The 18,612-nt window shown below is 58.9% G+C and overlaps 2 protein-coding genes across 3 annotated transcripts; both read right to left on the reverse strand.

The window, feature by feature from the left end:
* Positions 1-442: 442 nt before the first annotated feature.
* Positions 443-7,249, reverse strand: AMDHD2 (amidohydrolase domain containing 2). Of its 2 annotated transcripts, none has more exons than XM_081256143.1 (11): positions 7,100-7,249; positions 6,883-7,019; positions 6,663-6,802; positions 3,336-3,390; positions 2,948-3,160; positions 2,776-2,864; positions 2,552-2,696; positions 2,370-2,477; positions 2,136-2,204; positions 1,045-1,146; positions 443-669 (listed from the first exon to the last, which is right to left on the reverse strand). In XM_081256143.1, the coding sequence occupies exons 1-11, from the start codon at positions 7,180-7,182 to the stop codon at positions 581-583; spliced, it is 1,230 nt and encodes a 409-aa protein (XP_081112269.1). In that variant the 5' UTR covers positions 7,183-7,249; the 3' UTR covers positions 443-580. The 2 variants fall into 2 exon arrangements, with proteins under 2 accessions (XP_081112269.1, XP_081112268.1); XM_081256142.1 differs by having other exon boundaries at positions 1,045-1,149.
* A 168-nt stretch (positions 7,250-7,417) lies between these two features.
* On the reverse strand, positions 7,418-13,100 carry ATP6V0C (ATPase H+ transporting V0 subunit c). Its single transcript, XM_081256367.1, has 3 exons — positions 12,869-13,100; positions 8,321-8,504; positions 7,418-8,172 (listed from the first exon to the last, which is right to left on the reverse strand). Exons 1-3 carry the CDS (start codon positions 12,945-12,947, stop codon positions 7,968-7,970), a joined length of 468 nt encoding a protein of 155 aa, XP_081112493.1. The 5' UTR covers positions 12,948-13,100; the 3' UTR covers positions 7,418-7,967.
* Positions 13,101-18,612: the final 5,512 nt, after the last annotated feature.

Below are 18,612 nucleotides of genomic sequence, written 5' to 3' on the forward strand. Positions count from 1 at the left end.
GCACCTACCCTTTAGCTCAGCCCCACAGGCAAACTGCTGAAGCCACACAATCACTCCCCAAGCCCCTTCCTGCCGGCTTTCCAGCCTGTAGTCCACGGCTTCCCCCTCCTGCCGGCTTTCCAGCCTGTAGTCCACGGCTTCCCCCTCCTGCCGGCTTTCCAGCCTGTAGTCCACGGCTTCCCCCTCCTGCCCTCCATTCATTTTCAGCTAGCTCATCTGCCTGTGGGTCTGCAGGCCTCAGACACATCTGTCTAACAGAGAGGGGACCTGCTGCCCCCACCGGGCCCCATAAACTCCACGGGCAGGGTGGAGCTGGAATCCAGCCACTCCCAACCCTGAGCCACAAACACCAGCCCCAACCACCACCACCAACGGCCACCAAGGTGAGGAAAGAAACAGCAAAAGCCCCGCTTTGAAGCAAAAAACTCAGAGACCAGGCGAGTCCCGACAGGGCACATGTTTATCCAAGCCAGCCGCCTCCGGGCCGAGAACCCCACCACTCTCTGGAGACCAGTTCCTCGATGGCCCAGCCGACAGTGTCCAGCTGGGGCTAGGCATCCCCTCCAGCGGCGGTCCTCAGTCACTGCCTGGCTTCTTCCGCCTGCCACACCAGCTCGCCCGAGATGTAGGTGGCCCGGACATGGAGAGAGTCGTCGAGCACCACAAAGTCTGGGTCAGAGGTGGGTGGTGAAAAGCAGGCAGGGGCAGGGCCGCCACCGTCCCCACCCCAAGGCCCAGGTGCGGGAAACCAAGGCCTGGCACACGACTTGTGCAGGACATCCCGGCCCAGCACAGACTGAAGCCCCAGAAGCAAGACTCCGGGCAGCAGAGAACAGCCAACAATGCTCCCGCAGACCCTTGCCTGGCCCATCTCAGATGCCAGAAGGCCTGGCCTGCCGGATGGGAAAGGGGGGCTGGACCGAGGCCACTGGCCAGGCAAAGCCACCTAGGCGAGGGGAAGAGCCCACCTCCTGCCCACTTGCCTCCCTGGCCCTGTCCCAGGCCTCCCAGGAACTCCCAGGCTGCCCCTCACTGGGCGCTGACCTGCATCAGCCCCGAAGTCCAGGGTCCCCTTGTGCTTCTCCAGGCCCAGCAGCTGTGCAGGGTGCAGGGACGCAGCCTCCAGGGCAGACTCCATGCTGCAGCCTGCTTAGGGAGCACAAATGGGTGACTACCCCCAACCTCTGGCTGGCTCTGCCATTTGACTTCAGGGCAGGCAGGGCTGGGGGTGGGGGCGCAGCGGCAGAGCACCGAGTCCTGGGTGGCCTCATGATGCCTGGGGTCCTGCTTTCTGGAGGGGTGCTCTCCTTGGAAGCCAAGGGGAGGGGCCTGCAGACATTTGGGTCTAGAGCATTTTGTCAGTGAGGTCCCTGCAGGGCTGGGATGGGTGAGTGGCAGGAAGAGGGTACCCAGCAGGGTTCCCCCCACAGCCCCAGAGCTCCAAATCCTAAGGTCACACCCCAGGACTCCACAGCAGGGTGATGAGGCCCTCCCCTCCCCCCAACCTGAGGATACTGCTGGGTACCCCAATTCTCTCCATCCCCTGCTTCACCCCCCAAGCCAGGCCACAGCTGTCTGTGCCTCCCAATTCGTCTCCCTGCGGCTCCAAACAGCACCTTGGACCACGGTGCCCCCCACCCCCGGCCCCCTGCATGACATCCCAGCCCCAAGGCACTGCCAAGAGCCCCATAGGGCCTGGCCCACCACAGCCTCTGCCAGACACACCCTCCTCACCTTCCCAAAAGAACATGCCAACCCCACTGAGAGGCCCCCGAGCAGCCCGACCCTGGAGGCTGGAGTGCTGCCCCCACCCCGCCGCCCTCCACAGCTCTGCACCTGCCAATCCTGCAGTCCCACAGGCCCCAGGCCAAGGCCCTGCCCTCGGGTGCTGTGGCTTCAGTGCCTGTCACTGTGGGTTCCAGCCATCCGCTTGCTCGCAGCCCTCTCCCTCTGCCATGAGCTCCTGCAGGCAGGACCTTGGCCACATTCCTAGTGCCCATCCCCTGGGGACCCCACCAGACACAGACAGGCCCTGGTGGTCCCCACTCTTCCCTCCAGCTACTCCCAGATGTAGCCTCTGCCCCAGCACACACTCACATACACACACGCGGCACACGCACCCCGGCCTCACTAACCTGTGGCCTGCAGGAAATGCCGGACGCAGGTATCCATTGGGGCTATGCTGCCACTCAGTGTGTTGGTGCCTTGAGAGCAGAAAGGGCAGGTTCTGGGGAGGCCAAGGGCACCAGGCACATTGGGCCACCTGAGGGCCCAGTGGGTCTGCAGGGGACACCCAGGTTCTTATATCCCACCAGAGGAGCTGAGAGGCTATCCTCACTCCGGCAGTCTTCGGGACAGGGGTTACTCACCTGCCACGTAGGCTGTCAGGCCATCCACCTCCACCTCCTGCTGCCCCAGCGTGTGACGGCCATTGCCCAAGCCCAGGGCAGGGACAGCATCAGTGACCAGCACCAGCCCTGCAAGGGGAAAGGGCCTAAGGAGCTGCCCGGCCTGGTCTTCCCACCGGCTCCCGCCCTGTATGGCCGCTCACCCTCGGGGTGGGCCCGGTGGGCGATGCGCAGGGCAGCAGGGTTGGTGTGTATGCCGTCAGCAATCATCCCGTAGAAGATGTGGCGGCCCAGGGGCAGCCGATCACTGGTCAGGAGCCCCACGATGCCTGGGTCACGGTGGTGGAACTGGGCAGGGGCAGGCGGGGGGCGCTGAGCAACAGCAGGACCCCTGCACCCTCCCACCAGGACCTGGGGTGGCACTCACAGGCAGCATGGCGTTGAAGAGGTGGGTGATGAAGGTGGCCCCACTCTGCACGGCTTCTTCCGCGGTGCCCAGGTCAGCTACTGAGTGCCCTGCGGGGACCCAGACTCAGACTCTACACCCAGCCCAGAACCCCGGGTGGGCCGGCCCCCAAGGTGATGACACACCCCCTTACCTAGGGACACACAGATGCCGAGGGCCGTCAATGCCCGGATCACATCGTGGCTGCGGCCCAACTCGGGGGCCAGTGTCACGATGCGGACATTGTCCAGGCCCCCATAGGTGGCCAGCAAGTCTTGGAAAGCGTTGGCCTCAAAGGAACGCAGGTGGGCCTCGGGGTGTGCGCCCCGCTTCTCGCGGCTGATGAATGGGCCCTCCAGGTGCACCCCTGGGGGGAGGGGAGGGGATGGTTCCAGCAGGCCCCCTGCCCTGCAGCCCCTACCCTGGCCCCTCTTGCCTGCCCGCCCTCCCTCCCCAGTTGGGCATCTGGAAGGCAAGGGGCTGCCAACAGGTCCCCAAGGAGCCTCCCAGGGTAGGGGTGGGGAGAGGGGTCAGCCACTCACCAAGGACCCCTGCCCCATGGGGACCACCACTCTTCACGGGGATCTGAGGAAGGACCTGGGGGGAACCAGCTGTTAAAGCCCTGCCCCCCATGGCCCAGCACCCAGAGGTCACAGCCCAGTCAAGGTCAGAGGTCAGAGTTCAGAGCCCAGCCCCTGCTGGCCTTCCCTCAGGTATTAGAAGATGGTCGAAGGCCCCAACCACGGGAAAGCACAGCACATCAAGAAATGACAGGTGGGCTTCCCTGGTGGTGCAGTGGTTGAGAGTCCACCTGCCGATGCAGGGGACACGGGTTGGTGCCCCGGTCTGGGAAGATCCCACACGCCGCAGAGCGGCTGGGCCTATGAGCCATGGCCACTGAGCCTGCGCATCCGGAGCCTGTGCTCCGTAACTGGAGAGGCCGCAACAGTGAGAGGCCCGCGTACCACAAAAAAAAAAAAAAAGAAATGACAGGTGCCCAAGGATGCAAGCCTGCCCTGCCTGAGAGGACCTAGAAGCGGGGAGACAGCTCCCAAGCAGGGGGCAGGCACATGGCACCAAGGCCCTCAAGGTGGCCCCGTCAGTCAGCAGCTAGGACACAGCGGGCTGTGCACCAAAGGGTCTGGACCCAGACAGGATGACCAGCCTGGCCTCGCTGAGCTGCAGGCCCAGGAAGCAGGGCTGGCGCAGGAGGATGGCACGCAGTCCAGGCAGAGCAAGGGGCAGAAGCAGGGCTTGGTGGCCGGAGAGCTCAGGCACTGATGGCGCAGCCACACTGTGCCCGGATCTGGACACCAGGGGCAAAGTCACTTGTGTGACTCTCTGGGGAGAATGGGGGGCTGGAAGGGCAGGAGATGGGCCTCAAAGGGCTAACAGAAAGCTAACTCTTATCTTTCCTGGTGGAAAGCAACATTTACGCTGCCCTAAACCAAAAAGTTGAGCAAGGGTACTAGCACATTTTCTAGAGATATGGGGGCAAATTCCAAGGGTCAGCTGAGTTGAAAGTGATTACCTCTAGGTGGGAACTGGTGGGAACAAAGAACTGCTGTTTTTCCTAACAAGCTGTGTGATACACGTAAGTTCACTAAAGGGTTAAAAAATTAAAATTAAAAAAATAATGGCTGAGTTTTTCTAGAATAGAAGTTTAAAAAGGAATGCTAAAAAGCACTGAGTAGACAGAACAGTCTGGAGATGAAGGGAATGAGGCACGTTCAAGGCAGGAAAGCAGTGGAAAAGGTGAAAGTGTAGAGGGCATGTGGGGCCTGAGGAAAGGACCTGGCTGCCACCCTGAGGAGGTGCCTGATGTTGACTCAGCAGACAATGGACCTGAAGCAGAGAACAACGCGCTCAGACCCTCCTCCTGGAAGGGTAGGAAAGGGCAAGACTGGAGGAGGAGACCCCAGAAAAAGAGCAGGTCATCTCAGTGGACCTGAAGAACTTCTGACAAAGTAGCAATCCGTTTCCGCCCACTGTGAAACGGCCCTGGCGGGAGGTGGGGCAGAACGAAGGGAGGGGTGTGTGTGGGGACATCCAAGTGAACAGTTCTCTGGTTTCTAACGCGATACTGGTATCAAAGTTTTCATATTCAAAGCCCTCCACGATTTCCACCATAAATCAGTTTACTCTATGTCTCCCAAGGCTTTCATCCTGTAAGCATTTATGAAGAGTGACAGGAAGAAAACATAAGACAGAAGCCCTACTGGCCCAAAATTCCTTCCCCTATGGAAGAAGCCCCACAGTTCATATCATGATGCTCGAAGGTACTGCTTGAAATCAGGGGCAGCGGGTGACAGCACGGCATGGGCAGTGCACAGCAGAGGAGCTACACAGGACGGACAGAGAGAGGCAGAGGCCTTCCAGGTGGAGAGCTTGCGGGCAGAAGAGGGAGCTGCCTCGAATGGCTGAAATGCAGGTGGGGGAGGAATGCTCAGGAGGGTTGGTCCACCCTGCAGGAGGTTGGGGGAAACATGAGTGTTGTGCGGAGCCTGACACCTGGGAAAGGCCACTCTGGCAGGACCCAGGGCTGGGAGAGCAGTTGGGAGACTGGGTTAAGAGTCACTAAGCCTCACGGTTGGGGACCAGGAGAGGGGAGGAGAAAGAAGTGGGGGCAAGAGGGTAGGCATGTTCCTGGATCCTGGGCAGGGAAATTACAGCCTGATGACTGAGAGAGAAAACACAGAACTAGGGGCCAGTTTGCAGCAGGAAAACGAGATTGGTTTTTGACATTTGACTCTGTCGTGGGAGACTCGGGGAAATTTCCGGAAAGATGTCCATAGCTGACATTTACCAAGGGCATACTATGAACCAGCATAGTGCTGAGCGCCCAACCCTAAGAGATGGATACCGCTATTATTCTTACATAAGGTTTGAAAAAACTGAGGTTCAGAAACAAATAACGTTGTCCCGAGTCTCCCAGACAATACACGAAGTCAGGGGGCCGGGACCGAACCCGGGTCCACAGCCAACCTCCCCTAGCTCCAGGCTCTGAGTCTGCGTGCACACACCCAGGAGGGGACCCCACAGCAGGCAACACAATCCGGGATCCTGGGATGGATCCTGTTCTGGAGAAAAACTACAAAACTAGAACATAAAAGGTAACCATGTTAATTCCGCAAACTCAAGAATTCCATGGTACTCGAGTAAACGAATACCCATGCTTTTAAGAAAGGGGTAAATACTAAGGAGCAAACACGTATGTTGTGTGCCAGCTACAATTCAGAAATTCAGAGAAGCAGAACAATATACAGAGAAAACAAGATCGAATAACATAATGTGGCAAAGAACTTGCGTACAAAGTGAGAGCGGGAGAACCTGCGTACAAAGTAAAACTTAAAGGAAAAATGGACCGTGGACAACTGAATCCCCAGACTTGGAGATAAGAAAGAAGTGGAACAGTGTGGTGGTGCATGCGGGAGCAGCAGAGGAAGCCTGGGGCAGGCGACGGAGCTTCTTTCTGGAGAGCTGTCCACTGGCACCGCATACCACAGATCGGTGGTGGGGCATGAGCAACTAAGGACGTGGCAATCACAGGGTCCCCAGCAGCCTTAGTCAAGGAGGTGCCTGGAGGCGGCCAGACTGCAGGGTGGGGAGGGAGTATGGCAGGTGGCTGAGGCAGCGAATGCGGAAGCCCATGGGGACAGTCAGACCCTCAGTGGCACACCAGGCGGAGGAACACCTGGATGAGAAAGCCCAGGAGAGGGGACCCCCAAGCCCAGGTGGAGGGATGCCAGCAGGTGAGGCCAGACTCAAGGGCCAAGGGGTGTTCGTGAGGGAAAGAGATCAGATTTGAAAATTAAGAGGCTGGGTGTTCCTGGGGCCTCCTTCGCTTGAGGCCAGGAGTCTGACCTCACCTTGCGATAAACCTCCGGTGGCGAGGTGACCAACGTGGGACAGAAGGAGGTGACTCCATGCGGCAGGATCCTCCGGGCCACCAGGGCGACTCCCGAACCCACATCCTCCGTGGCCTGAGAGAAGTCAACGCCAAACCCACCTGCGGTACAGACAAGAGAAGATCACACGGTGCTCAGAGCTCCTCCTCTGGGTCCCTACCCCGCGGGCTCCGGACCACACCGTTGATCTGCACATCGATGAAGCCGGGCGCTAGGATGCAGCCCCCGCAGTCCCTCTGCTCGTCAGCCACGCGCCGCTCCTCAAAGAACAGCTTCTCCGGGTCCAGAATGCGGCCCCCGCGCACCCACAGATCCTCCCTGCGCACAGAGCGGGGCGGAGGTTCGCATCACCGGCCCCGGAGCCCACCAGGGCAGCCCCGGCCCCGGCCCGCGCCCACCTGAGCAGCGCCCGGCCCCGCAGGATGCGACAGTTGGTGAACTGGATCACCGGGGGCCGCGCCGCGCCCTGCCCGCCGCGCATCCTGAGCCCAACCAAGCGGGAGGCGCCGGATTCCGCGCCGAGTTCCGGCCTAGAGCTTGGCCGGGCTCACGTGACCCTCAGCTGAGGCGCGCCCACGTGATCCGGGCGCCCACGTGACCAGCGCGGTCCACAGTGACGCGACGACGTCTTCGCGGGTGGCCCGGCCCTCGGCCCCTCCCTCCCGGCCCCGCCACCCGCGAGCCCCAGGCCCCAACAAGCGACCCACACCCAGGCATCCAGTCACATCCGAGAACTTTATTGGACACGGTTCGGCGCCAGGGCCCGGTGGGCCCAACACACTGCGCCACGGCCCTGGCAGCCAGGGCTGCAGGAGGTGGTTCCATCCAACGCGTCTCAGGGCAAACGGTAACCGCACAACGCAACAGTCTACCTAAGATTACTATAGAGTTGGGAGACGGAGGGCTGCTCCATAGACGTATGAACAGGTCAAATCTTTATAAATAAACATCCAGTGAAGAGAAAATGACAACTCTAATTCATCCTTATACACAGAGCACTCTAGGGCAGATGGGTGGGGGCGGCCAGAGGCCTGCATCCTCACTGGTCAGGGGCCTGGACCGGGAGTGGTGGGCCCAGATGTCCACGGCACGGGGCGGACAGGGGCAAGGCTGGGGGCAACAGACGATGGGCACTAGGACACTGCGCATTTACAAGACCAACTACTGGCAGGCAGCTGCCCCGTGCGTGTGTGTCAGGCTGTTCGTTCTGGAATGAGGAGGGGGTGGTCTTTACATCATATTCTGTGGCTGGTGGGCCCAGAGGGGCTACTTTGTGGAGAGGATGAGGGCGACGATGAGACCATAGAGGCCGAGCACCTCGGCGAAGATGAGGATCAGGATCATGCCCACGAATAGCCGGGGCTGCTGGGCAGTGCCCCGCACGCCAGCGTCCCCCACGATGCCGATGGCAAAGCCAGCTGCCAGCCCACTCAGGCCCACGCTCAGGCCAGCGCCCAGTTGAAGGAAACTCCTGGGGGAGAGAGTACACAGGAGGATGTTAGCCAACAGCCAGGGAAGGCAACAGGCATGGGTCACCAGCCATCCACCCAAGACCCCTCCTGGCTCCGCACAGTGGCTTTACCCCAGGCAGGGTGAAGGGAGAGCAACCCAGGCCTCACCTGTAGAGACTGATGTCATCATTCAGGGAGTTGGCAATGAGGACTGCCACCACCAGGCCATAGATTGCGATGATACCGGCCATGACCACCGGGATGATGGACTTCATGATCAGCTCCGGCCGCATGACAGACATGGCTGCGATGCCGGTGCCACTCTTGGCTGTGCCATAGGCGGCACCCAGGGCTGAGGGGGAGAAGATGAGGTGAGCCCCGAGCACCTGTGGCCAGGACCCTGGGGGCAGCTTTTGGCATACTTGAAGGCCAACGCAAGTTATCACCCACAAGGGGCAAGACGAAAGTGGCACTCGGCCAGGAGCAGGTGGCTTTCAGAGGAACGGCCATAGCTGGGCACTCAAGGAAACCACGGTATGGGTTCCTCCACCAGATGCCCTTATGGCTGTCTGGCCCATACGGGCTCCTGCTTTCCTGTGAAATCCCAACCCAGGCTCACCAGCACTCCCCATGCCTGCTACATAGATCCCATGCTCCCATGGAGCCTCAGACCTAAAAGGTGGAGCTGTGACAGGCTGCCCTGTCACGTGGGGAAACAGGCAGCTGGGCACAGAAGCCTTGCAGATTCTGGGCACCTTTTGTCCACCAGGCACTTTCCCACGTCAAAGGCCTGGAAAAGCACGAGCTATGTCAACAGCCCAGATGTTGAGCCCGGGTCAGCCCACAAGCCCTGGGACTAAGTGCAGAGACAACACGCTGGAAGAGCCACTGCCATGGAGGGTCAGGGGAAGCTGGCCTGGCAGTTCTCGTCCTCTCAGGCCAGAGGTTCGCCCACTCCCCACCCTGCCCACCGCATTTCCCACAACTCCCAGCCCAGGGACACGCTGCAGCAAGGGCTAGCGTGTCTGTCAACAGACTGAATGCTCTGCCAGAAAAGGCAGCTCTCGGCACCCTCAGCCACAGAGCAGGCCAGAACCCTTGAGTTCAGGGAGAATCCTCTCTGAACAACCAGAGAAAGGGCAAGTCAAAGAGAGGACAGGGTACAGGAAAGACAGTGGGCTGTGAAGCCAGCACCCAGGCCGACCCCAAGACCCCTGCAGACCTGTGAGAAGCCTAGCTTGTGCTGAGGCCTCTGGTAACTGGGAGTGGGGGGGAGGCTCTAGGCACTGCAGGACTCCTGTCTCCCCTGCCACTGTCCCTCCTCCCTCTTCCCAGGGTGGGCTGCCTTCCTGAAAGCCCCCCTTCTCCTGGCCTGTCTTCCAAGCCTAGGAAAAACATTTCCAAGTACAACAGAGATCCACAGGAGCCCAGGCAGCTCTTCTGACTCCAGTCGCCACCCTCGAGCCTCCCAATGTGCGGCTTGAGCAGATGCTGACATGGGTCAGAGGTGGAAGGGGCCAGGACAATCCCAGACATTCCTGTGCATCTTTGACTCACCTGTTTGGGCTGTCAAAAGATGACTAATCTGTGCTCATTGCAGAGCAGGGATGAGGTCAGAGGGGCTCTGCCTTCCCAGGGCTCTGAGCCTGGTGAAGAGACAAGACGCAGCCCCTCCAAGCATGGCAACACGTTCCAGGAAGAGTGAGGAGGTCTGGGGAAAGGTTTCACAAGGGAGTTGACAACTGAGCAGAGGGCTGATAGTGAGGTGGTGGTCACAGAAAGGCGAGGCCAGAGGAAGAAGATTCCAGACCACACAGAGCAGAGACACCAGATAGGGAGCAGAGGGAGGGAGGCAGCGGTGGGGCAGGAGGACCTTCACTGCTTCCCCTCCACACCCCCGACATCCAGCCTTCAGGTGCCAATCTTCACCAAGCCGCTCCTGGAGCAACAGTGCATTCTTCGGCCTCCTACTACGGGCCCAGCACCACACCAGGCCAGCGCCAGGGCTCATTACTCAAGGACGAGGGCACAGACTGATAGGTGGCACTGGGTGAGACCCCATTACAGGGAAGCCAGCACCCCAGGCAGTGGGCCCTGCTGCAAGGCTGGAGCGGGAGAGAGTCGGCAAGTGAGCTGGGCCCTTCTCTGTAGAGTGCAGCATGGAGATCATGTGGCGGTGCTTCCCCTGGGGGTGGTGAAACCACAAGAGGAACAAAGGGAAGAAACAAGGATGACCATCAAGAGGGAAAAGCAGCCTGGCTCAGGCTGCGGGGCTGCGAAGACCCTGGATGCCAGCTCCAGAGTCCAAGCTCGAAGGTGCTCCAGATGGAGCAGGGAACAGAAAGAGGAATCAGGACACTGTTGCGTGAACATGGCGCCAAACACCAGCGGCTCCCTGGTAGGGAGGAAGTCACAGAAGATATGGAAAAGGAGCAACTGACGGCTCTGTGGAAGACATGATGAAGAAAAAATACACAAGACTTGGGTCGTAAGTTAAGAAAAAAAGGGAAGCTGGAATGGGTGATGGGGATTGGGAGAGGAAGTGGACCTCATTCAGTCGTAAGAAGATCAGTCAGCCAAGTGCTAGGCAGGCCAGGGGCAATCTGGGCCAGGAGAAGCGGACAGAGCTTGCACTCACCCTGGCAGCAACACCTGAGGCCTGAGAACTGTTCAGGAAGGCACAAGGAAGTAGACGAAGACAGGCCCTGGAGAAAGGTTCTAGAGAAAGAAATTAAGTCAGAGTCTGACCCAACTGACCAAGTAAGAAGCTGGCTACTGTAGGGCCACAGTAAGCCCCATGTACTGAGGGGAGCAGGAGTGAAGCTGCATACGAGCCAACCAGAATGGGTGGCCCCAATTCCCAGGAGCCTGGGGCAAGCAAAATACCTCTGGACCAGTGATACCCTGTCTCAGTAACTTCCAAAGACCTGCTGGTCAGGCTTCATTCAAAAGTACCATGTAAGTTTTAGAAGGGTAGGAAGAGAGGCACCTGGTGACCGGAAGGAGGCCAGGAGCTGGAGACGGAAAAAGGGTTCGGGGGCAAACTCAGCCAGAATTCAAGTTCCACATGGGCAGGGTTCTTGTTTTGTTCACCGATGTCCCCCAGTGCCTGGCACATAGTAGGAGCTCAATGGAGAATTGCTGAATGGTCAATGACAGACAATCAACAACCCACAAGTGGCCAGGCACTGGCCCTGGAGGCATTCCGGAGGCAAAGAGCAGAAAAGGGTGGGGGAAAAGGGGGTACAGCAGCCTGCTGGGAGGCACGGGAGAGCAGGCAGCTCTGGGAAGATGTGGAAATAGTAGGCGTCGCTTAGGACAGAAGGGGAAGTAAAGGCCACTTCTCCCACCACAAATGACCCCTAACTCGCACATGATGGGAAGGGCAGGGCCCACTCAGCAGCTTGTGACCGGCAGGCAGGCCCGCATGAAAGAGGGAGGCCCCAAACCCCCACCCCACTAGTGTTTACAGTCAGCAGAGAGTGTTTAGAGTTCAATCCCTCCACATACCTGCATAGGGAGCCTCTCCAGTCCACCACACAGGGTGGGGCAGGGCGAGTCATCAAAGCCCAAAACCAGACCTACCTCAGAAGGCCTGGACCAGACCAGGCCAGACCAGTCCACAGGGGCTGCAGCTGGGTCAGGACTCACCTCCCTGGGTCCCACATTCCTGGCCGGGCCCAAGCGCTCTTCTCCCAGAAGGGCCAATTTTCACTGAATTTTACACCCCAGGACTGATAAGACCAAACTTCAAAACCAAGGTGCCATCAAAAACCTTGCAAGGCCCCTTCTCCATTCCTAGGGCAGCCCCTCCCAATTCCAAGCCTCAGGGAAGGGGAGAAAGGTCATTCATTCATTCAGGCCTGAACTGAAGACTTCCTTCTATGGAAAAAAACCCAATCCCCTCAACACTGAGGCTTCATGCTACCTCGCTCACCCAGACAAGCGTCCTCAAACGCAGTGCTGAGGCTGGCCTGTCTCCCAGACATCCATACTGCACCCTCGGCCTGTCTGACCCACCCCCACCCCCACCCCCCAACTCCACTCCCACCTCTGGGTCCCTGCCGGCTCTCAAGACCAACCTCTCAACCCAGCTTTTCTAACCAACCCACACCGCCTACAGGGGTATTGGGAAACACCGACAAGCCCTAATCGGAAGCACCTGCCTAGGTGCTGACCCCCGCCGACGGGCCAGGCCGCCAAAAGGGCGAGGGCTGTGGACCACGGCGGGGAGCGCCAGGGCCGGATTCCCCACCTCCGCCGCCCACGGACAGGGTCGGACCTGTGTCGGGGGATCTTTCCGAGGTGTGATGTCACACCTGCCCGCAGGATGGGGGGGGTCGGGTGCGGAGCAGACGCAGGACCGCGAGCCCCCACCCCAGCCTCGCTCCCGCCTCTCCAGGGGCTAAGATGGCAGCGGCGCCGCCGCCCCACCCCCGCACCGACACGACCGGCTGGCCGCGGGCCAGCCGGGGACCCTCGGGAGACCCTGGGACCCACACCGGGGCCTAGCCCGCATGCCCTGCCCTCCAGACACCCGACGGCCCCCTGCAGCCCTCAGGGCCCCGGCCCAGGCCTGCAGTCACGTGAGACCCGGGACCCCCCCAACAGCTCAAAATTACGTCAGAGTGATGTCACACGCCGAACCCCGGCGAGCAGCAGGCACGAGCCCCGAGCGCCCCCCGCCTCCCGGGTCCCTCCTGCCACGGCGCTCACCGCTGAAGACCATGGCGGCCGAGGCGCCCATGACCGCGAAAAAGGAAGCGTACTCGGGGCCGCTCTTGGCCTCGGACATGTCTGCGGGTGAGGCGGGGGCGAGGTCGGGTCGGGCGCTGCGAGCACCGAGCTGTACGAAGCGAGCAATGAGACGGCCGGGAAAGCGATCCGGGCCGTCAGCCGCTGTGCTCTAAATACCAGCACCGCAGAACAAAATGGCGGCGGTGGCCGCGTCACATGACCCGGGCCCCGCCCCTGCGGGCCATACCACTTCGCGCCGGTAGGGGGCGTCATGGCCCCGGGACGCCCCCTAGCGGCCCGCTGACTGCCCACGCACTGTGCTGTCGCCTTGCCGGCCTGGACCCCTGCACCCCGCCCCACCTTGGCCTCCTCAGGTGCGCTGTCGGGCGCCGCCGGACTCTCGAACCCCGCGGCGTTGGGCCCGTCCGGTCCCCGGGCCGGGGCGGGGCGGTGGCGCGCCATATTAGCATATGGGGCGGGGCTCGAGGTGTCCCGCCTCCTCTGCGGCTGCGCGGCACTATTCGGTGTTCGCTTCTGAGCGTCGTTTTTCTTTGCGTTCTCGGTGTGCAGGCTGCACGAGGGGTTCTCACGGCCCATCCCGCAGGGACCCAGGAGTACCGTCTACCCCGAACGTCCTCATACTTCCTGGGGTGACCTGAGAGTCCAAGCAGGCGGAGCTGAAATCCTGTGTCCCCGGTTGCCCCCCACCCCCACCCCGCTGAAACCGTCCCCAGACTCTTCCAGACCCACCAGGCCCCGACCCAGCAATTGGTGATTTCTCCCCTGGCTTCCGCGGAAGAGGAGCCCCCTCCCCCGTATCTGTTCCCTACTTTGCATCAGGGACCCAGACTACAGTTGGAGGGGTTGTCTCTGCCCCTCAAAATGTAAGCATGACTGGTTTGAAGTCCTGTCGGTGTTGCAACCTGTGAAGGCTTCCCCGGATTTCTACATCTTCTGGGGTCCCTGTCCTGCCTGTTCCCACACAAAGCCTGCAAATGCAGGGCTGCCCTTATTTCTGGAGCAGCAATAAGTGGTTCCCTCTCAGCCCAGCAGGCAGCCTGGCCTGGGACTGGCCCCACCCTGATGATCCCATGTGGCCATCCTGGCACCCCAACTGGCTGCCTTATCTCTGCCCACCAGCTCTGGTTCCCTTTGCCTTTTTGTCCCGTCCATTTCAGGAGCCCTGGGTGGCTGCCATCTGGTCCTGGGTCTCCCTTGAGCCCCAAGCCCTTGTCCCAGCATTAAAGCACTCTCCCTGAACAGCCTGAGCGGTAGCTGTCATCAACCTTCTCCATGTGGGTGGTGGGGTCACCTCCCCTGGCCTAGCCCTCCCACTGGACTCTCAGACCCACCTTCCACGACAGGAACCTCCCTCACAGCCTCTTCTCGGTGAGGCTGAGTTTGCCCCCCTCTGAACTTGCAGCCCTCAGAGTGCTATGTCTGTCGTGTTTCAAAAGAGAGGAGGCCACCATTCTGCTATAGCCCTCCCCACCACCCTCTGCCACCTGACCAACTTCTGGAAAGAGGAATCTTCACTCAGTATCTCCACCTCCTCCCCAGCTCCTTGCCCTTGCCAAGGTTGCTGGTGACCGCCATTTCTCTAAGCTGAGGAGCATTCGTCAGGCTGTCTGAATGGGCCTCTTTGCTGCCGTGGCCTGCTGCCCACTTCTCCACACCCCACTCTCTCCAGTTCACCACCATCTGCCCTGACGCCCTCATTCCTTCCTGGAGTCACAAGGAGGAGCAAGGACGGACCCAAGCCCTGAAGCCTCAGCTTCACTGCAGGTCCCGGGTGTTCCCAGGGCTCCCCCTGCCCTGCCCTACCCTGGGTGATCACCTGCACCTTTCCAGACCTGAAGCTGCCCGAGCAAACGAATGCCCAAGTGTCTGCCCCAGGCCCAGTCCCCATAATTACAGGCACTCAGGGTCCAGGGCCCAGGGAGCCCAGACCAGGGAGCTGTCACTGGCTGGGGGGCGGGGAGGCTGCATGCAGGGGCAGAATTCAGACTAAGGAAAGGAGATACAGGACAGCCTCCCTCAGGAAACTGCACAGCCAAAAGCACAGTAGTGGCAAAGCACACAAACCCCAGCACAGCTGAAGTCCTGAGACTGGGAGGTCAGGGAGACAGTTCCCCCCTCAGGCTCAGAGGGCAGGTTGGCTTTGCTCACTGTCCTCTAGTTTTCTGCCCAAGTTCTGGTGTGAGAAGCCACAGCGGGTCTCCAGTGGGACTGTGCTGACACCTCAAACCAGCATGTCTCAAACTGAGCTCACCTCCTGGCACATCACCACCAGCTTCCACTTGGTTGTTTCCATTTCCGGCAAGAGGCACAGCCATCAGCCACCGCCACACCAGCAGCCTTCGAGTCACAGCTCCCTCTTCATTACTCACCAGACCCCGAGATTCTGTGGCTTCCCAGCTCTCAGCTCTGCCCCTGCCTCACTGCTGCTGCTGCCCCTCAGGCAGGCCTTTACTTCTGGCCTGGGTCTTCTCACAGCCTCCATCCTGGTCTGCCTGTCCAGTCTTCCTCGCCCTGTCACCATGGGAGCTTCCTAACTGGAACATCTGACTAGTCACTCTGGTCCTGGAATCCTTCAATGTCCCTCTAAGCATTTGGGGGCATTATCTAATCCTCATAATGATCCTTTGAGGAAGATATAACCATTACTCTCATTTTGTGGACAAAACAGGCCTAGGAAGGTTTAGTACCTTGCCCAGGGTTAGCCGGCTAGCGAGTAGTGGAATTGAAACTCAAACTCCACAGGCTGAGCCTAGCCTGTGCGGCTTACTACACCTCCTGCTTCCTGCATAGGAGCTCAGGGAGTGTCTGGTGACCAGTGACAGGGACAGGAGAGACCCAGGTCACCTTCCCCTTGGCCTCCCAGCATCAGGCAGGGCCCAGGAATGGGGTGGGCCAGGGGATGTGGAAGGGAATGGCCAGGGACACACACCTCTGCCTTCTCCCTCACAGTTGTGCAGCCCCTGGAGTGAAATCACAGTGTCAAAAGCCCCTGGCCTGTCACTGTGCAGGTGGGAATTTCCAGGAATAAAGAAGGAGGGGCTTTGGGAAACTCAAGCCAGAGACCCCAACAGGGAGAGGTATAGAGAGATGCGGGGTGAGGTCCCGACTTCCCCGAGGGTTCTAACGGGGATGAACAGGCCCATTGTCTGGACTGAAAGATGGTGGGAAAGAGAAATCCAATGGCACTTTGCAGAGACCTCAGGGAAGGAGGAGATGGCTGGGGAGATGGAGACCACGAATAAAGTGACAGAGGGCCTCAAATGATTAGAAAGATGAACCAATCCTGAGGAAGCCATTTCAAAGAAGAAAGGAGAGAGTCCTGCAGCCTGACATGGCAGTCTTATCAAGAACATCAGGAAACTGCAGACAAGGTGTCCAGGCAGAACGTCTTCTCCCAGCGGACAGTCCCATTCTTCCGAGTAGCCATGAAGACACACCATAGGGTGTGATGCTCAGAGAGGGCACCAGGCTCTCTTGACTTGACTAGATAAGAGCTAAGTGTGGCCCAGGCAAGGCTGGGAGGAGATGGAACAAAAAATATAGTTGCGATATCAGAGGGGGAAGGGGCAGGGTGCATAAAGATGACTTTTTGGTATAATTAAAATAATTGGAGCTTACAAAAAGATACAAGGTATTTTTTTTTAATAAAAAATTGTCTATGTATAAGCAGGACAGGGGCACAGCTGGGGCAGCCAGTCCTGCAGGGGAGACTGTGTTTTCCTGAGTGGCTCCAGCTGGATGTCAGGCCCTGAGAGAGGCAAGAGGTGGAGGACTGGGGTGGTCCCAGAGATGGAGCGGTCCCCCCACTTCCCACTGACCCCAACTCTGACGACTGATGAGAAGGGGCCTGATTGATTCTCTTTCTTTTTTTTTTTTGGCCAAGCAGAGCTGCTTGTGGGATCTTAGTTCCCTGACCAAGGATTAAACCCGGGCCCCCTGCGGTGGAAGCGCGTAGGCTTTACCACTGGACTGTCAGGAAATTCCCAGCCTGACTGATACTTAAAACTCTTTGAGAACCAGACTGGCAGCAGGCAGGGAGCCCAGGGGCCGGCCCCGACTGCCAGGGGGCAGTGTGTGACTCTCTACCCGGGCCAGTCAGAAGAATGAAGGGAGAATCCTATGGGTTTACAGTAAACCAGGGCCAGGCGCCAGGCCTGGCACAGGGAGCAAGCTCTCAGAAAGGGCGCTGGATGAATCCTCAGCCCTGGTAGGCACCATCGGCCCTGGTCTGGGCTCAGCACCCTGAAGGCCAGTATGACCTCCCTCCACTCCAACAGTCAGCCTTCAACTCTAAGCCAATTGTCTGGCACTTATTGAGCATCTACCGTGTGCGGGCACTGAGCTAGGCTCTGAGGATACAAGATTGAGGAAGACAGCTCCTACCCTACCTGGGAGGGCTGGACTTGAAGACAATGACATCCCAGTGCCAAATCAGCTACAAAGGAGGGAGGAGCCTGGAAAGCTCAGATGGCCCCCAGCGGGTGATCTCTAAATGAAGGCTTAAAAGATGAAGAGAGGGACTTTCCTGGTGTTCCAGTGGCTGAGACCACGCTCCCAATGCAGGGGGCCTGGGTTCAATACCTGGTCAGGGAACTAGATTCTGTATGCCGCAACTAAAACTAAAGAGCTCACGTGCTGCAGCTAAGACCTAGCACAGACTAAATAAATAAATATTTTTAAAAAAAAGATGAAGAGGGTTTAAAAATATATTACTTACTTATTTATTTATTTGGCTGCTCCGGGTCTTAGTTGCGGCATGTGGGATCTTCTTTGCCACATGTGGAATCTTTTAGTTGTGGCATGTAGGATCTAGTTCCCTGACCAGGGATCGAACCTAGGACCCCTGCATTGGGAGCATGGAGTCTTAACTGCTGGACCACCAGGGAAGTCCCAAAAGATAAAGAGGGTTTGAGCAGGGGAGAGACAGGATCCTGTTTGTGCTTAAATTACAGACCATCCACACCACAGAAAGTTGGGCAGCTGTTGATGAGATGGAAGCAGGTGGATGACCCCTGAGATGCAATTAAGTGACAGGCAGCAGGGTGGGGAGAGTGCACAGGTGGGTTACCTGAAGTGCACACAGACCCTGCTGACAGCGGTGGGCCCCTGAGACCAGAGTGGGAGGGAGACCTCCCCCTGTGGATATTCCCGTACTGTATTGATTTTCTACGAGGTGCATATTTTACCTTTTAAAAAACCAGGAGACAGGGAGAAATGCAGAGCAAGTGCTTAAATGAGTTTCCTTTTGGAGTGATGAAAATGTCGTGGAACTAGATAGCAGTGGTGGTTGCACAGCACTGTGACGGCACTAAGGGCCACTGCATTGCTCACTTTGAATTTAACCATTTGAATGTTTAAAAGGACAATACAACAAAGCATTTCCAAGGCTGGCTACAGATGGGAACACAAGCTGAGATACGATTACCATGGACCAGGCCCAAAAAGGGGCCCACGTGAGGTGGTGGTGGGAGGAGAGAGATAGCCCAGGCTGGTGGAGCTCTGGGCAGACGTGGCCACCATAGCTGACCCAGCCTGAGGGAGGCAGGCCTCCGAAACGTTGGAGGATATAGGCCTGCATCCCTACCTCCCCTATGGGGGCCTTCTCCATCCCCCCATCCAGGGAACACATCTTGCCCAATTCTGACCCGGGTCACAGTGTCTTTTTTTGGGGGGGGTGCGCTGTGTTGGGTCTTCGTTGCTGT

This window comes from Mesoplodon bidens (genome assembly GCF_964165515.1).
Source record: "Mesoplodon bidens genome assembly, chromosome: 15".
NCBI classification, from domain to species: Eukaryota; Metazoa; Chordata; class Mammalia; order Artiodactyla; family Ziphiidae; genus Mesoplodon; species Mesoplodon bidens.